At 51.3% G+C, this 20,622-nt stretch overlaps 1 protein-coding gene across 1 annotated transcript in view; it reads right to left on the reverse strand.

Annotated features, from left to right (window-relative positions):
- Nucleotides 1-292: 292 nt before the first annotated feature.
- Nucleotides 293-20,622, reverse strand: part of SETD2 (SET domain containing 2, histone lysine methyltransferase) — a gene marked incomplete at its 5' end in the record, with an annotated part of 39,888 nt that continues 19,558 nt past the window's right edge. The window contains 9 exon segments of the mRNA XM_084207292.1: nt 293-1,325; nt 2,982-3,083; nt 3,244-3,324; nt 7,786-7,897; nt 8,820-8,959; nt 9,069-9,203; nt 10,076-10,760; nt 13,107-13,287; nt 13,782-13,830. Of these exon segments, the coding sequence (XP_084063418.1) occupies nt 1,164-1,325; nt 2,982-3,083; nt 3,244-3,324; nt 7,786-7,897; nt 8,820-8,959; nt 9,069-9,203; nt 10,076-10,760; nt 13,107-13,287; nt 13,782-13,830 (1,647 nt within the window). The 3' untranslated portion in view covers nt 293-1,163.

Consider the following 20,622-nt stretch of genomic DNA (forward strand, 5'->3'; position numbering starts at 1 on the left):
CCCCAGTGTCCCCAAGTGTCCGTGTGTCCCTGGGATGTGTCCCTTCAGGTGTTGAAGTATTCCCAGGTGTCCCTTCTGGTGTCCGTTTGTCCCCAGAATGTGTTCCCTTGGGTGTGGGATGTGTCCCTTCAGGTATCCGAGTACCCCCAGGTGTCCCTTCCAGTGTTTGTCTCTGGAATGTGTCCCCTTCGGTCTCCCAAGTGTCCACAGGTGTCCCCTATGTTCCCAGGGCCATGTCCCAAATGGGTGGGACATGGCATCTCTGTGTCCCTGGGATCTGTGTCCCTGGGCATCCACATGTCACCAGGACTGTCCTGGGGTATCCATGTGTCCCACACCCACCTGGCCCTAGGAGGAGGAGGGGACACCCCAAAGACCCCAAGGCAGGTGGCACTGGGGACAGAAAAAGCCATTATTAACCCCCAAATGCTCCCAGGTCACCCCAAACTTCCCTTCCCAGGGGGTCCAGATTCCCGGGAATGCTGAGGGTGACAGGAGGTCCCCAAGGGAGAGGGGACATCCCAAACCAGGTCCCCCTTGTGGCCCTGCCCGGCGTCGATTTTGGGGTTTGGTTTTTTTTCTTTTGATTTTTTATTTTTTTCTCTTTTTTTGCTCTTTTTTTTTTTTACATAAAAAGTTCCGTAAAAATTGGATAAAGTAAAATGCTCGAAGCAGTAAAATCAATCTTATCAACATGGCCAGAAATCCGCAGTATTTACAGGGAAACGGAGGAAACCTCGCAGAACCAAAAGGAAAAACCAAGGAAACAACAAAAAAAAAAAATCAAAAAAAATCTGGGAATAACCCCCCAAAGTCTCCTGCCAAACGTTCCCGTGGAATCGGCACGTTTGGGGCTGAAAGCAACGGGAAAAAAGCAAATTATTATCAATATATTCACATATACGTTAAAATATAATACAGAGCTTGGGAGCAGCGCCACGAGAGCCGGGCTTGGCAAAGCCTGGATCAGCAAAAGCAGGCTTGGGAAAGCCCGGCTCATCCTCAGCGACGGGAACCAAGTTTGTTTTCCTTAAAAAACCAAAAATCCATCGTCATAATAATAATAATTATAATAATAATAATAATAAATTCACAGGTTGGTGGCTCAGGAGGGCGAATCCCAGCGGGAATCGGGGCTCCCGAGGGCCGGGGTTATTCAGGGGCTATTCCAGCTCCGTGTCCTCTTTGGGCTTGTAGAGGATCCCGAATTTCTGCATGTACTTCTTGATGTATTCCTTGGTTTTGTGTTTGACGTTCTCGTTGCACTCCAGGTCCTCGGGGTTCTTGCAGTACTTGAGCTCCTTGTTCATCACTCCGTGGGTCAGCTGGGGGAATGCTGGAGTCAGTCCTGGAATTCCCACCAAGCCCAGGCACGGCCACTCCCCAGGCTCCTGTGCTCCCACTTCCCAAATAGTTCCTCTTATTCCCAAATACCCCTGAGCCACTGTCATCTTACTCCCCAAATATTCTCTAAATATTTGGGACTGTTCCCTCAACATCAGCTGTTATTTTCTAAATATTCCCTAACTATTTTCCTATTATTCCCCAAATATTCACTGTAACTTTCAGATACTGCCCAAGCTATTGTTATATTATTCCCCAAATGTTTCCCAAATGCTCCCCAAATATTCCCCAAATATACCTCAAATATTCCCTAAATATTCCTGAAATATTTGGTAGTGTTCCCCAAATATCTGCTGTATTTTCCAAACATTCCCCAAGCTATTTTCCTATTATTCCCCAATTATTCCCTGAGCTGCTGTCATATTATCACTCAAATCTTTCCTCTTATTCCCCAAATATTTCTCAAATAGTCCCCAAATATTCCCTAAATATTTACTATTGTTTTCCCAATATCATATCCATAGCACATCATATCCTGTTCATTTCCAAACATTCCCAAGCTATTTCCCTATTACTCCCCAAATATTTCCTGTTCTTCCCCAAATATTTCCTAATACTCCCTAAATTATTTTTCTATTACTTGCCAAATATTCCCCAAACAATTCCTAATATTCAATTTGCTACTATTCCCCAAATATTCCCTAAATATTTGGTTTTGCTCTGCCAATATTTGCAATTATTCCCCAAATATCTCCCATTATTCCCAAATATTCCCTAAATTATTCTCCTATTATTGCCCAGATATTCCCTAAATATTTTCTGTTATTGCCTAAATATTTCCTATTATTCTTCCATGTTATTTATCCATTATTCCCCAATTATTCACTATTATTGCCCAAATATTCCCTGTTATTCCCCTGCAATTCCTCAAATATTCCCTAAATATTCCCTACTGTTCTTCCAATATGCCCCCACCATTTCTCCTTCCCTTCCCTCATCCTCCAAGGAGCTGGAGGCAGTTGGAATGACGATCCCATTTCCTGGGGCCATCCCTTGGTCCCCATGTCCCCATACATCACTGTCTCCGTACCTCCCATGTCCTCGTGTCCTTAAACCCTATGTCCCCATATCCCTCTATCCTCTGTGTCCCCATGTACCTACATCTTCATGTCCCTGTCCTCCATGTCCCTGTGTCCTCATGTTTCAGCATCCCCATGCTCCCATGTCCCACATTCTATGTCCCTGTACCCATTGTCCCTATGTCCCCACATTCCTGTGTCCCCATGTTCCTGTGTCCCCATGTCCCCGTACCCATTGTCCCTATGTCCCCACATTCCTGTGTCCCCATGTTCCTGTGTCCCTGCTCCCCTGTCCCACACCCCCATGTCCCTGTACCCTCCATGTCTCCACATCCTTTGTCCCCGCACCCTGTGTGTCACCACATCCCTGTGTCTCTGTATCCGTGTCCCCATGTTCCCATACTCCTCGTGTTCCCAAGCCCTTGTAGCCCATGTCCCTTGTACCCTCCACATCCCCACGTTCATACATCCATGTGTCCCTGCACTCGCCATGTTCCCACATCCCCATGGCCCTGTACCCCCCGTGTCCCCCCATCCCCGTGTCCCCCACATTCCCACCTTGCGTGCCAGGTGTTTGAAGTCCTCGGTGGTGGTGATCCGGCCCACCTTGCAGTCGGGTTTCCGGTAGGGATTCAGGCACTGCACGATGAACTGGGACATCTGCGGGACACAGCGCTGGATCCAGCTCCCTGCTGCCACCACCCCAGCCCCATCCCCATCCCCATCCCCATCCCCATCCCATCCCATCCCATCCCATCCCATCCCATCCCATCCCATCCCATCCCATCCCATCCCAACCCCATCCCATCCCATCCCTCACCTCTTTCCTGAACACCTCCTTGCTCTTCTTGGCCAGCTCGCTGGACGTGTCGGCTTCTGCCGTCTTGGGCTTCTTGGAAGACTGGAGAGGGGAACACAGGGATGGAAATGATCCCCTGATTCTGCCTTGGGGACAGCGCTCCTGTCACACAGCCGGGTGGGCAGCACAGCCTCCAGCCCACTCCCAGGGAGCTTCCAGCCCATTCCCAGGGACATTCCCAGCCCAATGCCAGCACTCTCCCCAGTCCAATCCAGAACTTCCCAGCGTGATCCCAACGAGATTCTCAGCCCAATTCTGAGGAGCTTCCAGGCCCATTCCAGCGCTCTCCTCAGCCCATTCCCAACACCCTTTCCAGCCCAAGGCCAGCACATTTCCCAGTCTGATCTAGGTACAATTCCCAGACAAATGCCAGCATGCTCCCACCCCAAACCGGGGACTTGCCAGCCTGGTCCCATGAACTTCCCTGCCTTCTCCTGGTGCTCTTCCCAGCCTTATCCCAGCAGAGTTCCCAGCCCAGGTGCATTCCCCACTTCAATCCTGGTGAACTTTCAGAGGAGCTTCCCAGTGCATGCCAGTGAACTGCCCAGCCCAATCCCAGTCTGATCCAGGCACACTTCCCAGCTGATTCCTGGTGAGCTTCCCAGCCCAGTCCCAGCACGCTCCACACCCCAAAGCAGGCATTTCCCAGCCCAATCCCCATCCCGATACCAGCACACTCCTTGCCCCAATCCAGGCACAATTCCCAGTCTGACCCCAGCACAGTCCCCAGCCCAGTCCCAGCATTTCCCAGCCTTGCTCCTGGCACTCCCCAGCTTGGACCTGACACATTTCCCAGCCCAATCCTGGCACAATTCCCAGCACACTCCTGGCCTGGGAGGCACAGGGACCACTCCTTGTTCTTGTTTTCTTTGGAAAAAAAGGCTGGAAAAAGAGCAGGAGTGTGTCCTGGGGAAGTCAGGCTGGTACATAGTGGGAATAAGTTCTGTGGTGGTGGATTTTCCTTCAGGAATTCCCTGGGAGGGCTGGGGCCCCCCACAAGCATTCACATTGATTATCTTTAGCTACAGTCAAGATAAAGGGAATTTCCTAGGAATTTCTGGCTGCTTCCCTGAGTACTGACCCCTGATTTACTAATGGAGTAGAATCCACTCCAGCTGCATCCCAGAGCCCATCCCTTCACACTGGATCCACACCCACCTCCCACACACTCCCATCCCAAACTCTGTGATCTCCTTGGAGCCTAAGAAGGAAAAAGCAGCATCCCTACACCAGCAGCATTTTCTGGGAGAGGTCTGGGATCCAGGTCATCCCAACTTGGATTGTAAGGACAGAAAGAACAAAAGAATTTGTTAAAGGTTTGGAAAGCTGGGGGAGGTTTCCCTTCTTCTTCTGCTCTTTGATGATGTCCCGATATTTCTTTTAATTTTAAAAATCCCACTTTTTAAAAGTATTTAACACTGAAAAAAAGCAGGAAAAGAATCCCTTTCAATCCCTAAAAATGTGTCTGGCTGTAGGGAGAGCTGCAAAATCCCGGCGCAAAGGGACAGGGTGTAAATCAGCCGTGCCAGGGAGGTTTTATGGCCGAGGCTTGGCCAGAGCAGGGACATCAAAGCTCCTGCTCCAGCCCCAGGCTCGGCTGCCACTTCAAAAGGCCGGGAATGGGGAGCAGATGGCTCCAGCACCAAGCCCTGCAGTGCTCCATCAGCAAAGTCATTCCCAAACCCCTCCCCATTTCTAAACCCTTCCCCATTCCCAAACCCCTCATCATTCCCAAACCCTTCTCCATTTCTGAACCCCTCATGATTTCCAAACCCTTCTCAAACCCCTACCAAACCCATTGTTATTCCCAAACACTTCCCAAACCCCTCATTATTCCCAAACCCTTTGTCATTCCCAAACCCCTTGTCATTCTCAAACCCTTCCCAAACCCCTTGTCATTCCCAAACCAAACTGCTCCAAATCCTTCTCTACTCCCAGAACCATCTCTTTCCCCAAACCTTTCCCCAACAAATCCTTCTCCACCCCCAAACTCCTTCTAGCAGTCCCTTCTCCATCATTAAATCCTTCCCCACCCTCAAAACCCTTCTCCATCACTAAACTCTTCTCCACAACCAATCCCTTCTTCACCCCCAAATCCTTCTCCATCACCAAACCTTTTTCCCCTCCAAATCCTTCACCCCCAAACCCTTCTACATGATGAACCCCTTCTCCATCAGCAATCCCTTCTTCATCCCCAAATCCTTCTCCACCAATCTATTCTCCTCCCCAAAATCCTTCTCTGCCACCCAAACCTTCTCCACCAATCCCTTCTCCATCCCCAAATCCTTCTCTGCCCCCAAACCCTTCCCCATCCAACCGCTCTCCACATGGGATGAGGGCAAAAACCAGTGTCAAAATTGGCAGGAAGGATGAGGAGGAGAAATGAAAACTTCATTTCCAAGTTCCTCCTTGTGCCAAGGTGCCAATTCCTCCTTGGGGAATTCTTCCTAACTTTAGATTTTAGGCTAAAACTCCATTTTAAATGTACTTGAATATCAAATCCTCCATATCAAGGCCTTCCTCCCTCACCCCTCCAAAGTGAAATCCCATAACCCAAAGGCTCCCAGGAAAACTAACACAGAAAAATCCCCAGAATGGTGCTGTCCCTATTTTCCAGCCTCTGGAGGAGATGGGAATGGAGAAGCCACAAAGATGAGGGGAAAACCAGCCTGGGATGGGATCAAGAAGCCAAACATTTGGGATTCTTTTGCAGTAGCTGGGTTCTGCTCCACTGACACCAACCTTTCCATGGAGAACCAATGGGCAGAGACAAACTCATCCCAAATCCAAACCTTTTCCATCTAAAAGGATGCAAAACATTCAGCATCCAGCCTGGTGTCCCTGCTGGGTCACTCCCTCAGGAAAGCCATTTTCCAAGGGAATACCAGGATTTCAAGTGTGCATTAAAGGGAATAGTGATCCTGGCTTCCCACTCCTCTTGTGCCTTTCCATCAAAATCCACCCCCACGGCCCGGGGACACCGGGAATAGCAGCAGCAGCTGTCAGACATGGTGCCAGTGGGTTTAATCCCTCCTGGGTGGGTTTAATCCATCTGGGAAAGGTGTGGGGTGGGGAGGAGGGTAAAAAATCCAAGGAATGTGACTGTAATTTCAGGGTGGAAGCGTTGGAGGCAGGAGCTGCAACCATGGGAATTCAGAGCCAGGAAAAACCCGACCTTCCGGCCATCCTGGCCCAGAAGAAAAAATTAAAGCTCTGGAGTGAGTAGGAACCACCTCAGCCTGAGGTCAGCCAGAGCCATGGCTCATTTAGGAATGAGGGATTCAGGGAAAGTCAGGGATTTTGGGTTTGGAGTGAGCAACACAACCTGGAAGGAGCAGTCAGTTCGTGTCCAGCCTGAGGTGAAGCCCTTGGATGGTCACCTCAGCCCTCAGCTCCTCTTTACCCTCCCAATTTCTGGGATAAAAGCCCACATTTATGGAAGCACCTTCCCCTGCTGCTCCCTCTGCTGTGCAGGCAGCACTGAGACCCTCAGAATTCCATAGGAAAACAAATCCCAAGCTGGAAAGCACCAGCACAGACCTATTTCCCTGCTCAGAAGGGCCCAACCTTCTCCTCAGCACCTCATTCCCATCCCAGGGATGTTCCCAAACATCTCCAAGCTGCTCTCCACCACTGAACTTCAGCTCATCCCTCCACAGGGATGCATTTCCCAGCTATTCCAATTTCAAATCTCCCTTTGGAGCCTGCAATTAACATTTTCCTGCTCAATCCCAATACCCTTCAACAATACTTACAACCCCAAGATCCCAGAATGTCATGGGATAAATGCGACACTGATCCAGGGATAAAAATCCTTGAAAAGGCTTCCCTGGATTCCTCTGTGGAAGCAACAGCCCCTTAGCTGAGTCGGGAGTGCCAGCTCTGAGCTCATTTTCCAATTAACTTTTTTCCAGGGAGATAAATATTTGTCCATAATTTCATCAGAGTGAACTTGCCAGGATTCCTGGCTGGAGCACTCAGAGGCATTCTGGGAATGGGATTAACTCTTGGCATCCTGGCAGCACATGGAAAAGGCAACAGCAGCCACGTGGGATGTTCCTGGGTGCTGCAGGATGGAGAACACCTCCAGGAAAACCCTGGGAAGGTGGGAGCACCGGAGCAGCAGCAGAATTGACTCCTCTCTTTAAATGGATTTTCTCCAGCTTGTTAAGGAATGAGAAAGGTATGGGGAAGGCTCCTGAGCTACACCCTTAGTTTGTCCTTTTCCAAAGTTACTCCCCCTCATTCCCACTTCTCTGGCCAGCTCCACACAGAGGCTGGAATCCAGGGCAGAACTTCTGGGAAGTCTGGTGTCCATTTGACACCAGAACAGCCGAGCCCTGAGTGTGGCCAACGGAGCCACTCCAAAGGATCCGGGGTCACTTCTGTCCCCCTGCCACCTCCCAGCTCCACAGTGACCCTCCATATCCCATGGGCCCATATATCCATATCCCACAGACCCTCCATATCCCATGGTCTATCCCAAAGATTTGTCCCCCTCACCTTCATGGGGTTCTCGTCGTACGTGGGGGTGCCGAGGTCCATCTCGGCCTCGTGCTCCAGGCTGGCGTCGTCCCCAGGGCTGTCCCAGGTTGGAGGATCCCACTGGGTTTGTCTGGAGGATGGAAAACACACCATTGTCACCTCCTCAGAGAAACTGGGACCTGCTCACAGATTATCCCATCCAGATTCCATCAGAATTCCTGACACGTAGAATTCACGGCCTTGCTCTTGATTTGAAGATTTCCAAGCTGGAGAAGGTTAAAACCAAGCAGGAAGAACAGAAAAAAAGGGAATCTGCACCATTTTCTACCATGGTGACACTGTGGGATCAAGGATGTTCATCACCAGGATGAATTCCCAGCATGGAAAGGTGGGAACATCCCAGCAGAGAGCCCAGGGAAGGTTCAGCCTCCACCAAGGCTCCCTGGGGTCTCCTCATCTCATCCTGGGACTTCCAAACAACACAGTTCACCAATTCCTGCTCCACTGGTTTGAATTTCAGGTCTTTGAAGATCTCCTGCTCTGCTGTGTGCCAGGAAGTAGGGAGGAATCCAAGAGGGAGGTGGAAAAGATTTATGGATGCAGAGAAATGTGTGCCAGGAACAAGAACTGACAGCAGGAAATGGATATGGAAGAAAATATTCCTGCTTATTCTTTCAAAGGTGGATCCTCATCCACACCTCCCATGGAGGTAAATTTTAAAGAAGTTCTTTTTAGAAGCTTAACATGCATTTTAATTTCAGGTAAATTCAGAGTGATTGATCAAAAACCTGATTCTTTCAAGTCTGATGGGAAAGGTGTAGGAAAAACATTGGAAAAATCATGTCTCTTCCCACGGAGGTGGGAGCTGGCTCTTCACCCAAAAAACAAGGAACAGGACAAGAGGGAACAGCCTCAAGTTGTACCAGGGGATGTTCAGGCTGGATATTGGGAAAACTCCCTTGTGGAAAGGGGTGCAGTGACCATCACAGAGGGACCTCCAGGCCCTGTGGATGTGGCACTTGGGGACAGGGGTCAGCGATGTCCACACCCACCTGGTGACCACGTGGTAGTAGTAGATCTTTCCCTCAGGATCCCGGGCTGTTTTCCAGTTGGGAGGGAGGACGATGGTTTTGGGCTTGGGAGGGGAAGGCGGAGGCAGATCCAGGAGGTTGTTGGTGACCACCAGCTCTGGCTGCAGACAGCAGGGAAGGGATGAACAGAAAGTTATGAGGGGCCACGAAAGGTGCCCTGGCAGCTCTTTATCCCACGGGAAAACCCTCCCCATCCCTTTGGATGCTCACCTGCTGGATGGGCTGGGGCTGCCCGGCCGCCACGATGGTGGTGACGGCCGTGGGGGGCTGCACGATGACTCCCTGCGGATGAGCCGTGTAGATCTGCTGGCCCTGGATGTACTGGAGACCTGGCTGGGCATAACTCTGCAACAGGGAATCACACTCAGCTGCTGTTCTCAAAAACACCTGCACCGCAGGAGAGCAGTTTCCACCAGACCAGGTGCTCCAAGCCCCGTCCAACCTGGCCTTGGACACCTCCAGAGATCCAGGGGCAGCCACAGCTCCTCATCGTCACAGCCAGAAATTCCTTCCTAATACTATCCTCAGATTTTTCTATTATCGTTGATTCTGTTAGCTCCAGAATCTACTTCTAAAGCCGGTGGAAGCTGAGCTCCCGCTTCCATGTTTTACTCATTTCCTCAGCTTTTATCCACAAATCTCCATTCAGTAAAAATACCAAAATAATCCTGCAAGCTGCAAATTCCTGATTGTCCCCAACAACTGTGGAATCATCACCCCTGGATGTGTTCAATGTTCCCCATCCCTGGATGTTCCCAGTATCCCCAATCCCTGGATGTGCTCAGTATCCCTCATCCCTGGATGTGCTCAGTATCCCCCATCCCTGGATGTGCTCAGTATCCCCCATCCCTGGATGTGCTCAGTATCCCCCATCCCTGGATGTGCTCAGCATCCCCCATCCCTTGGAATGTCCAAGGCCAGGCTGAACAGGGCTTGGAGCAATCTGGGATAACAGAAGGTCTTCCTGCCATGGCAGGGGGTGGCACTGGACACTCTTTAAGGTTCATTCCCACCCCATGCATTCCAGGATTCCACGATTCTCCAATTTATGCCATTTGTAGACAGAAAATACCCTGGAATGTGCTTTCCTCCTACTCCTGGGTAGGAAGCTCCCTGGGAAGAGCTAAGAAGATGCTCCAATACGAGAAGCACAGAGTAACTCGAGTGTTTTCCCAGCTGGCTCCCCTGGTTCCGTGGGTGCTCCCAGCCGGAATTACCTGGACGATGGGCGGGGTGGTCTGCGAGTAGGGCGAGGTCACTCCGTAGACGGTCTGGCAGGTCTGGCCCTGGTAGTAGATGGCAGGCTGGGACTGGGCGGGGGAGTAGGGCTGCTGGACAGCCACGGCGGGCTGCTGGCCGGAATCCCACACCCCGTAGCTCTGGCTCTGCACCGCCCCGGCCGCGGCCACCGGCAGCACGGCCACGTTGGCCTCCTGGTGCACCACGGCGGCGTCGCCCTGCGCCACGTACTGCGGCGCCGTCACCTCCATGGCGGCCGCCACGTGCTGCACCACGGGCACCGGCTGCGGGGTGCTCAGGGCCGGCTCCGCCGCGTGCCCCACCAAAGTCTGGGAGTGCTCGGGGTATCCCGCCGGGGAGCACATGGAGTCCATGCTGGGCGTGGGCAGCAGCACCTTGCCGGCGTTGGGGTTGCTGGGATCCACGTAGGCCTGCATGGGGTACCCGGGGGGGTATCCCATGAAGCTGTGGTGGGGAGTTCCGTAGCCCATGGAGTCGTAGGGAAGCGGGGACGTCATTCCCAGGTTTTGGAGCTGCTGTTGCTGTTTCTGGGCTTCCCGCTGGGCCACCTCCTGCTCGAAGAGCTTCCGGCGCTCCTCCGTGGACAGCTTGTTGCGGTCCTTGGGCCGGACTTTCTTCTTGGAAGACGCTGGGGTGTCGTACCTGGAGAGAGGGAACAGGGAAAGCACCTGTGAGGCCTCAGGAAGCTGCAGGCCCAGGGCTCCAGCAGCAAAAGGAACACGGAAAACCTGGAATGCCCAACAACAGCATGAATTCCTAAAAACATTCCCTTTTTTTCCAGCTGTTTGACCAACTCAAGAGGAACACCCGCTGGTCCTGCTCATCCACAGGGAGCCAGGGCAGAGGATGAGCAATCCCAGAGGATTGGCCAACGTCAGCCTGGTGGTGATGGAGATGCAAGGATGCCACAGAAGTTGTCTGGAGGAGCTGCTCTGGGATACCTGGAGAGAGAGGGAACATCTCCAAGAGAACCCAAGGAAAGGTCACAATCTGCAGGGTATCCCAAACAGGCCCTGCTGGAAACACTCTGCCATGTTTTCCCCAGGCAGAGTGGGGAAGCAAGGAATTTGGAAGAGGCTCCCAAACAGGAGCAACTCACAAGGCAGCACCTTCCCCCCCAAATTCCAGTGCTGGGGTGAGAATTCCATCCTTCCAGTCCAGAACCCCCCAAGGGAGCTGCAGACACAGCAAAGAACAAGGGAATCACAAGCAGCACATTCCTGTTTGGAATTCTGCTCATTCCCAGACCGCAGCTTCAGCTTCAAAAAATAATGTTGTGGATTTTTTTTTTTTAATTCCTTAAGAGTTTTCATCCCAAAACCCGCAGCAGCTGGAGGGATTTTTCCAGGGAATTAAAGGAGGAGGGAAAAAAAAAGCCTAAGGACTTTGATCAAAGCCCAACCAAGGAAAATTTCAGATCAAAGGTGGATATTTCCAGACGTTATGAGTGTGGTAAAACAGGGATTACAAGGAGAAATGCTCTGTAGCCTTAATATAATGGATTCTACAAAGCATCCAGGATATTCTCCATATATTCTGTGTTCCTGGGATCCATTTACATATCAAAAGCACATTGCTACCAACAGATCTGCTGGAGCCGTTTCCAGGCATTCCCAGAGGAGATGCAGGATCCGTTAATGGGAACCTCATTGCCAGGAGGAGTTTGATTTCCCTAATTAAAGTCTTTCCTGGCACTGCCTGCAGAGTTTGGAAGAGAAGCAGCTGCCATGGAGGGAGTGGGAAGAAGGAAACCGAGGGTTTAGCGTTCCTTTCTCCATCTATTTGATTATTTTAAATCAAAACATCAAATCCTTGGAATAACAAAGAGGGATGCTCAGAGTGGGGAGAACATTCCCAGAGAAGGAATTTGGTCCTTCACTGACACGGACACGGCACAGGGAGAAGAGCCAGAGCAGCAGCTGCTCACACAAAAAATGCTTGTTCTGTTTAAAACAACCCCAAAAATGCAGGTTTTACTTCCTGGGGATGTTTCCAGCCTTGTTACAGAGGGATAGATTTACATCTGTATTTTTCATCCAGATGTTTCCAACTTTCCCAGCTCAGCTCAACACGAGGTTTCCTCGTCTGGCTGACTCGGCACCAATTGTTCCCTAATTATGGAGTGGCTTTGAGAGGGACAACAGAGAAGTGACTTCTTTAAAGGAAATTCCATGGTATTCCTGCTGCCTTTAACACTATATCCAATCTCTCTGAACTGCAAGACATGGAATATTTTCCTTCTCTTCATGAGGAATCGCGTGCTCAGCCGTGGCAGCGATGCCACCATTCCCAAGGAAAGGCAGGAGCCCTGGCAGCAGCCTGCTGGGATCACACCCCCTGGACTGCTGTCCTTACAGGTATTTTTAGGGAATAACCACTCAGTCAAGGAAGTTTTGGAGTCAGAAATCCTGGTTTGGGCACTGCTCCCACCTGTACAGGCAGGGATTGCTCCAAGTTCAGAACAATCCCCAGCACATTAGGAAGAGATGGAGCAGGAGAAGGGAATGGGTTTTGAAGGATCCAGGGAGCTCTTTGCATTAGGAGGGCTGCATCCTGGAATTCCTGGATTCCCCATCCCTGGAAGTGTCCCAGGCCGGGATGGACAGGGCTGGGAGCCCCCTGGGACAGTAGAAGGTGTCCCCAGAGCACAGGGTGGAACTGGATGGGCTTTAAGGTCCTTCCAACCCAAAGCATTCCATGATCCCTAATTTCTGTGCAGGAGCTGGCACAGCTTCCCTCATTTCCCACCTCATTCCCAAAACACACCTGAGGATGGAGGTGCAGGTTATCCCAGAGAAGAAGCCACCAACACCAAGGAACCACCCAACTCCCACCAGGATTGAATCTCACCACCAGGATTCCTCCGGAAGAAAACTCCCATCCCCTTCCTGGGGGGATTCCAAAGATCTCCAGGCCCGTTTTTCCTGGAGGTTTTACCCAGGAATGTGGCAGACCCCTGTAATATGGCAGCTCCCTGCCACCACTTGCCTGTCCTCTGGCCTCTTTGTCCCCCTCTCGTAGGCTGAGGACGGAGGGGACAGGGAATCCCTGCGTCTCTTCCTCTCCTTGCTCTGGCTCTGCCGCTCTGGATCCCGCTCCCGGCTCAGGATGGGGTTCTTGGGAGTGGGGGTCTGATCCCGCAGCCCGGCTGGGTCTCTGCCACGGTCAGCTGTTGGGAAAACAGGGAAAGAAGGGAGGGAATTTTGGTAATTTGGGTGTTAAGAGCTCCCCTCTCTTAGAAACGGCCTCAAGTGGTGCCAGGGGAGGTTCAGGTTGGATATTGGGAATATTTCTCATGGAAAAGGATGGCCAGGAACAGGGCAAAGGTGGAGTCCCCATCCCTGAAGGGATTTAAAAGCCACGTGGAGGTGACACTTGGGGACATGGATCAGTGGTGGCCTTGGCAGTGCTGGGGGATGGTTGGACTCAGACTTGGAGGGCTTTTCCAAGCTCACCAATTCCATGAGTTTAATTCTAGGTTGCTCCCTTCACCCTCAGGGCCCCATCTCTCCTCACCCACCACTCAGATTATCCTCCCTATTCCCAGGAGCTGCTTCCCAGGAGTTGGAGCTGTGGGGGCAGAACATCCCCTGACATTCCCAGCTGGGAAAATGAAGCAGTTTCATGGGAGCAGAGGAAAACATGGAGAAGCTGAGCACTTACCACTGCTTTCCTTCTCTGCCTGGCTCTTCTTTGGGATGCGATAGACCTCCTGTGGAAAAGCCACGAGCAGGGTCAGAATTCCAGCTGCTCCCAAAACCACCCCAAACAGCCAAAAATCCCATAAATCATACATTTACAATAAACCACCAAAAAAGGGTCTCTTGAAGGAAAAGTTCTGGGGGGGGATTTTGTGGTGCTTTCCAGATATTTCCTCTGCTCAGTGTTTGATTTTTCATGGATTTCAGTGGAATTTTGGGCAAAGAGCTGTAGGGTCCTACACCTTCCAAGGTGATGGAAGAGTGTCCCAGCAGCAGCTCCTGTTGTCCCTGTCCTGGTCCCCAAGGCAGCAAGGAGCAGGGAGTTGGGCTGGGTGACCCCAACAGATCCCTCCATGGCTCTGTGATCCTGGCTCTGCTGGCCAACATCTGCTCCCCCTGCTCCTGGACCACCCCTGGCTTCTCCCAGCTCCCAACAGCCTCCCTGGGGACAAGGTCACATTTCCATGATGTCCCCAAGGTCTGATGTTTGCTGGGGGAGCATCCCAAGGGAAATGAGCAGGAGCAGCTCTGAGTGACCTCTTTGAGCAAGGGGCTGCTGAAGCTGCTGAGATCAGACCCCAACACCCACCACGCCTTCAGCAGCAGCAAAGCCCAAACCCTCTGCTCATCCAGCTCCTCCTCAGCACAGGGCAAGCTGGAGCTGCTGCAGGGCTGGAGCCAGGCTGGAGAGCTGGGAATGTTCCCCTGGAGAGGAGAAGGATCCAGGGAGAGCTCAGAGCCCCTGCCAGGGCCTGAAGGGGCTCCAGGAGAGCTGGAGAGGGACTGGGGACAAGGGATGGAGGGACAGGACACAGGGAATGGCTCCCACTGCCAGAGGGCAGGGGTGGGTGGGAGATTGGGAATTCCTGGCTGGGAGGGTGGGGAGGGTTTGGGATGGAATCCCCAGGGCAGCTGTGGGTGCTCCTGGATCCCTGGCAGTGCCCAGGGCCAGGCTGGAGCAGCCTGGGACAGTGGGAGGTGTCCCTGTCATGGCAGGGTGGCACTGGATGGTCCCAAAGGTCCTGGCAACTCCAGATGGAGATGGCACCGTGGGAAAAGAGGGAAGAGGAGCTGGGAATGAGGATCAGAACTTCCCTAAAGTCCAGGTTTAGCACGATGTCCTTGTTAAACCCCTGGATTGGGCAGGAACAGCCCTTCCCATGTCACTGGAACCAACTGTGCATCCCCCCAAGTAAGAAATGAGGTTTATTTGCACCTTTCCGTGCTCCACTGTATTGTAACTGGAATATTCAGTCGTTCCCAGGGCAAATCCCATTTTACCTCTGTGATGCTCATGATCCTACAGAGGTTTTACAGCATTCCTGACTGTCCAAGTGCTGGAAGATTGGGGAAGAAAGCTCATTTTTGTTTAATTCCAGCTTCTATGAAGGCCTTTCTCTGTTCCCTCCCTGAAGGAATACAGTATTCCCAAGAATTCCCAGTCATTTCCAGCAGGGTGTGAGGAACCAGCTGGTTTGTGCCTGATGGAGCATCCCTGCTGGAGCAGCAGCTGCATCCCCAAAAAAAAACCCCATTAAATGATAAAGGAGATGCTCAGTTTAACACAAATAAATTGTTCTGGGGAGCTGTGCTGACATTCCATCTTTCCCAGAGCCCCTTCCCTAAAACATCCTTTCATTTAGGCCCTGGATGAGGCGGAGTGGGAAAAAAGATGGATTTGACATTTCCTGGGGGGGTGAAGGCTGCTCCAGCTGGGAATTTAAAGCTTCCACATGCTCAGAAATGTGGAGTTTACCTTGACTTGACTCTTAGATTTTACAGAATATCCTCTTTTATTTAAATTCCTCGAGTTTTTAAAGCTGTTTGGGAATTAATTAACGGGTGGCTCAGGGGGCTCATTAGCAACGTGTCCACCCCCAGCACTGGATGGGCTAAAAATGAGAATTTCCTTTAGCAAAAAAAAGGGAAGGAGAAGAAACCCTGCTATGGTTTGTCCATGAGGCAAAACCACTTCAAAAGTGCTGCTGCTGGCTAAAAAAAATGGGATTTGGGCCAAGATTTTTAGGTTTTTAAAGATATTTTTGCTTTTCTGTGGAGCTCAAACACACCACATGGAGTTTGAAGCCTCTACAAAAAAAGAGAGGCATTGAAATTCCCAAAAAATACCCTTCAAATAAAGTTTTTAAAATTTATTTATGTGTTTGCTATGGGCTACAATACTCCAAATCCAGTTTTTTCAGATGAAATGTAAAGAAACAAAACAGCAGCTCCATGTTTGGGTGGGGATGGATGCAGGATGAACCCATAATTATATAGAATTTATATATTTGCAAATGTGTAATCCATATAATGTCTGATCATGGAATCATGGAATGGTTTGGGCTGGAAGGATCTTGGAGCTCATCCACTTCCAACCCCTACCACGTGCAGGGAACCTCCCACCAGGCCAGGGTGCTCCAAGCCCCATCCAGCCATCATCCCTGGATTTAATTTTATTTTCCTACAGAATTCCATAGCTATGGATGGCAGGGATGACTTTGCCTCTCCCTACCTCGTGTGGGACAGAGGTGACCACAGGGGCAGGATCCAAAGCCCCAAAATCACCTTCCACCAATGGGTCTTGCCAGGGTTTTTTTCTTTCTTTCCCACATTAAACTCCTAAAAATGTTCATTTTCAGAGCAGCACATCCAAAAAATCCCTCCAAGTCTGCCCTGGCTGTTCCCAGGGGGGAATGAGGAGCCACCAAGGAATGGGATCATGGATGAACATCAGGGATGTCCAGGGGGGAATGAGGAGCCACCAAGGAATGGGATCATGGATGAACATCAGGGATGTCCAAAGAGGAATGAGGAGCCACCAAGGAATGGGATCATGGATGAACCTGGATGTCCAGGGAGGAATGAGGAGCCACCAAGGAATGGGATCATGGATGAACATCAGAGATGTCCAGGGAGGAATGAGGAGCCACCAAGGAATGGGATCAAGGATGAACATCAGGGATGTCCAGGGAGGAATGAGGAGCCACCAAGGAATGGGATCAAGGATGAACATCAGGGATGTCCAGGGGGAATGAGGAGCCACCAAGGAATGAGATCATGGATGAACTGGAGCAGAATGGGATCATGGATGAACACCATGGATGTCCAGAAGGACAACACAAGTGTTGGGAAGAGCTAAACCACACCAAGCCCCCAGCTCCTAAAAAAGACCTGTCCCAATTAAGAGCAGGATGGGGAATGGAAATCACTGGGAAAAGGCTCAGTGGGAAGATGGGGATAAGGAGCACCTGGAGTAAGGGGACTTGGCAATCCTGGCATTGCCACACTGCCATGCCTTGCTCTAGCTTCACCAGGACATTGGGGTGCCTGCTCCAGGATCCACCCCAACAAACTGGCCAGCCCTACAAGGCCCAGGAAGCCCAAAATCCAAGGTGATTATGAGCAGGGAGTGAGCTCCGTGCCGGTGGAGAGAAACTCCAGCTCCGCTCAACGGAGCCTCCAGCATCCATTCCATGTGGGAAGATGGAGGCAGCAAAGGCTTTGAACCAGGAACAAACGGAGGGATTTGTCCAAATTGCTCCATGAAAAGCAGATGGTGGTCAGACCAGGCTGGGGAAACTCCCAAGAAAAGCCGGTTTTATTTTTGGAAACGGAAGCTGCTGGCCGGGAGCTGCAGAATTCCTCAATCAGCGCGACCGCCGCTAACGGGCTCCAAATGGCTCCCGAGCTCCCAGCACAACTTTGAAGGACTGCACGGAAAATTGAAGGCAGAAGGAAAAGTGACACGAGTCTGTTCGACACAAAAGAGGGGGGAAAATGGGATTTAGGCTGTCCAGCCTCAGGCACGCCCCAGCCTTGGCTTGGGAAAGGGAAGAGAGCTGCAGGATGGAGTCACGGCTCAAAGGATTCCGCAGTGGGAAAGGAAGATTGTGTCTTGATGGAACCTTCTCCACAAATCTGTCCCTCAGCTGCCAGTCATTCCTCAATTAACAGCTGGACCTGATGACCTTGGAGGTCTTTTCCAACCTGAATGATTCCATGAGTTTATCCTATCATTCTCTGAATTTCTGTTGACTTGTTGAAGGAACAACGCAACCAAATCCATCCCCTACCAGGCTGGATCCTCTTCCCTCCCTTCCTCTCTCCTCTCCTCTTTTTCCCCTGCAGCTCCAACGTGACCCCAAGAGGAAGGACCAACACCACGAAATCCCTGCTTGAAGGCCAGAAGATCCCACAGCAAACCACGGCCTGGCTGCTCCCCAATCCTATTGTTTTCCCCAGCTATTCCTTGCTCTAAGTTATAACAAATTATAAAATTCCCGATTAAAGCACAGGATGTGCGTGCTGGAGCCAGAGCCAGGCACTCCAGGATGGCTCCACTGAGAAAGGACAGGCAAGAGCAGCTTCAAGGGGCTTTACCAGGATAAATCAGAGGAGACTTGGAAAGATCAGCCCAGGGGAAGATGGAAGCTCAGCTGCCTTTGGTCACCCAAGATGTCCCATGCAGGGTGAAACGGCCTCCAGGAGAGGTTCAGGTTGGATATTGGGAAAATTCCTTAGGGAAAGGGTTGTCCAGCAGTGAACAGGCTGCCCAGGGCAGGGGGAGTCCCCATCCCTGGAGGGATTTAAAAGCCCTGTGGATGTGGCACTTGGGCACAGGGAGCGGGGGTGGCCTTGGCAGTGCTGGGGATGGTTGGACTCAGTCATCTCTGAGGGCTTTATCAACCTCACCAATTCCCTGATTCCATGATTATTAAGTGCAAAAATAAAGTCCACTTTGGCCCAAGTCAGGGTGAGGACTCAGCCTTGAGCTCCAAGTCACCACAAACGCTCGCAAGGCCAGAAGTATCAAACTAAAACCTTTTAAACCCAAGACTGGCTCTTCCAAAAGATTTCTCCTAAAACCAAGACCTTCTCCAAGTCACAAGGAAAGGACCTGTGGATCCTCAGAGCCACAACTCCCATCTGCCCTTTCCCACAAGGTGAGAGCCTCCTCTGGGGTGGGGAAGATTCCCAAAGCTCGGTCCCACGTGAGGCAGAGCAGCACCAAAACGTCCTCTCTGTCCCTCAGCTCAGCTACTCAACCTCAGCCCTCAAGAGGACGTTGGGAAGAGCTTCCCAAGCTCGTCCCTGCTGCGTGTTCCGGTGACTCCATGAGGTCTGTTGGCCATCACACCGGTGTCACCTCCAGCACGGGCCTCTCCGCACGGATCAGCCCACGGAGCCTTACCTGAGCACAATCCACCTGGAAGAACCACGTGGAACCACCAGCTGTGCCCTTGCCAGTGTTCTGGCACTGGGAGGGAGTTTTCAGCCCGGGAGAAGCCATGCAGCGCTCCCTCGGAGAGCGGGAACGGCGCCCACGAGCCCGGGCTGAAAACTCATCCCGCCGGGAATGTGAGTGTGTGTCGTGACAGGGGCGTGGCCGTGGCCAGCACTCCCCACGGAGCCCTGGAAGGACTTACAAGTCCTGTGTGTAGAGGTAGAGAAAAAAATTAAGCTCACTTAATCCTTTCAGGCCAGGAGCTGGGATTTCCCCGGAGCGACGTCCATTGCCGGCAATGGACGCTCCAAAATAACGTCGGCATCCCCGAGTTAACCACCTCTGTCCTCCTTTCACCTATCACACTGCTCATGCATCAGCCAGCTTCCCAACCATCTTCCCGGCTCTTGGCGCTATGTCCTCTCCCTTCTTCCGCACGGAGTTGGAGAAAAGGAGCCCCTTGGTCAGCTCTGGCTGCCCGGAGAAGCTGGATGGAAACGGTGGAAATTACAAGGGGGTCATCAGCAAGGCTGGAGAGGACAGCGCTTAAGTCACCACGTTTCCGACCCTCCCACCCCCCAGACAGGGCCAGGTGTTCCACCACTCCAAAATCCCGGCTTTTCCAGAGCTTGGATGTGCTGGGAAAGGCACCTGGGGGTGAATTATCCATCCCCCTTCCAGCTTGGATTTGTCTTTTAGACAGCCGGGGTGGGCTTTGGTGGCACCTTATGAGGTGAGAGTTGGACAGAGGCAGTTAACTCCTGGAGCCATGAAAAAGTCCAGGACAGGATAAATTCCCAGCTCCCAGTTTCCCTACAATTGTTTTATGGGAGAGAAATGAATTGTCACAGCCCCGTGTCATAATCCTGCTTTTTTGGGGTGGATTTGCTGGGATTACTCCAAGCTCATGAGATCCAACCCCATCCTTACAACCAGACCACGACCTGAGGTTCATTAATAAATACACAGAAAGGATGAGAATCCACATCTAAAATATGGGAATGAGTCGGGACTCCATGGTCCCACCACAACTTCAACAAAATTCTGTAGATTTCCAAGCTGAGCTTCTCCAAGCTCCAAAGAAAACACAAATCCTGGGCATAAAACGACACCATCAGATCAAATTTGGTCTTAAACCAACGTTTTGGGGGAGCTATGTGAAATTTCACACATTTTATTAATATTTTATCATTTTCTCTGTGCTGTTCTGTGAACATGAGTGAGGAAGGGAACACAGCTGTTCCAGTCTGGATACCCAAAACAAGTCTCCAAAGCAGAGCAGGACTAAGGCCTGACTTAACTTTTAGTTTAAAACAGGTTGGACTTGATCTCAGCAGTCTTTTCCAACCTTAACAATTCTCTTGGCAAAGATGGAAAAGGACTTTTTCATCACTGAACCACAAACTCAACCTGACGGTGTCGCTTTGAGAGGAAAACCACACCAAGAGTCTGCAAATTCAAATCTGGTAAATGATCAGATCCACTTGGAAAAAAGGAAGGAGAATACCAAACCACAACCCAACCTCTCTATAGAAATATGTTTTACCTCACTCCTTCCCCTCTAGGATTTGTGTCACAA

The sequence above is a fragment of the Fringilla coelebs genome, assembly GCF_963513975.1.
Source record: "Fringilla coelebs genome assembly, chromosome: 1".
Classification (NCBI taxonomy): Eukaryota; Metazoa; Chordata; class Aves; order Passeriformes; family Fringillidae; genus Fringilla; species Fringilla coelebs.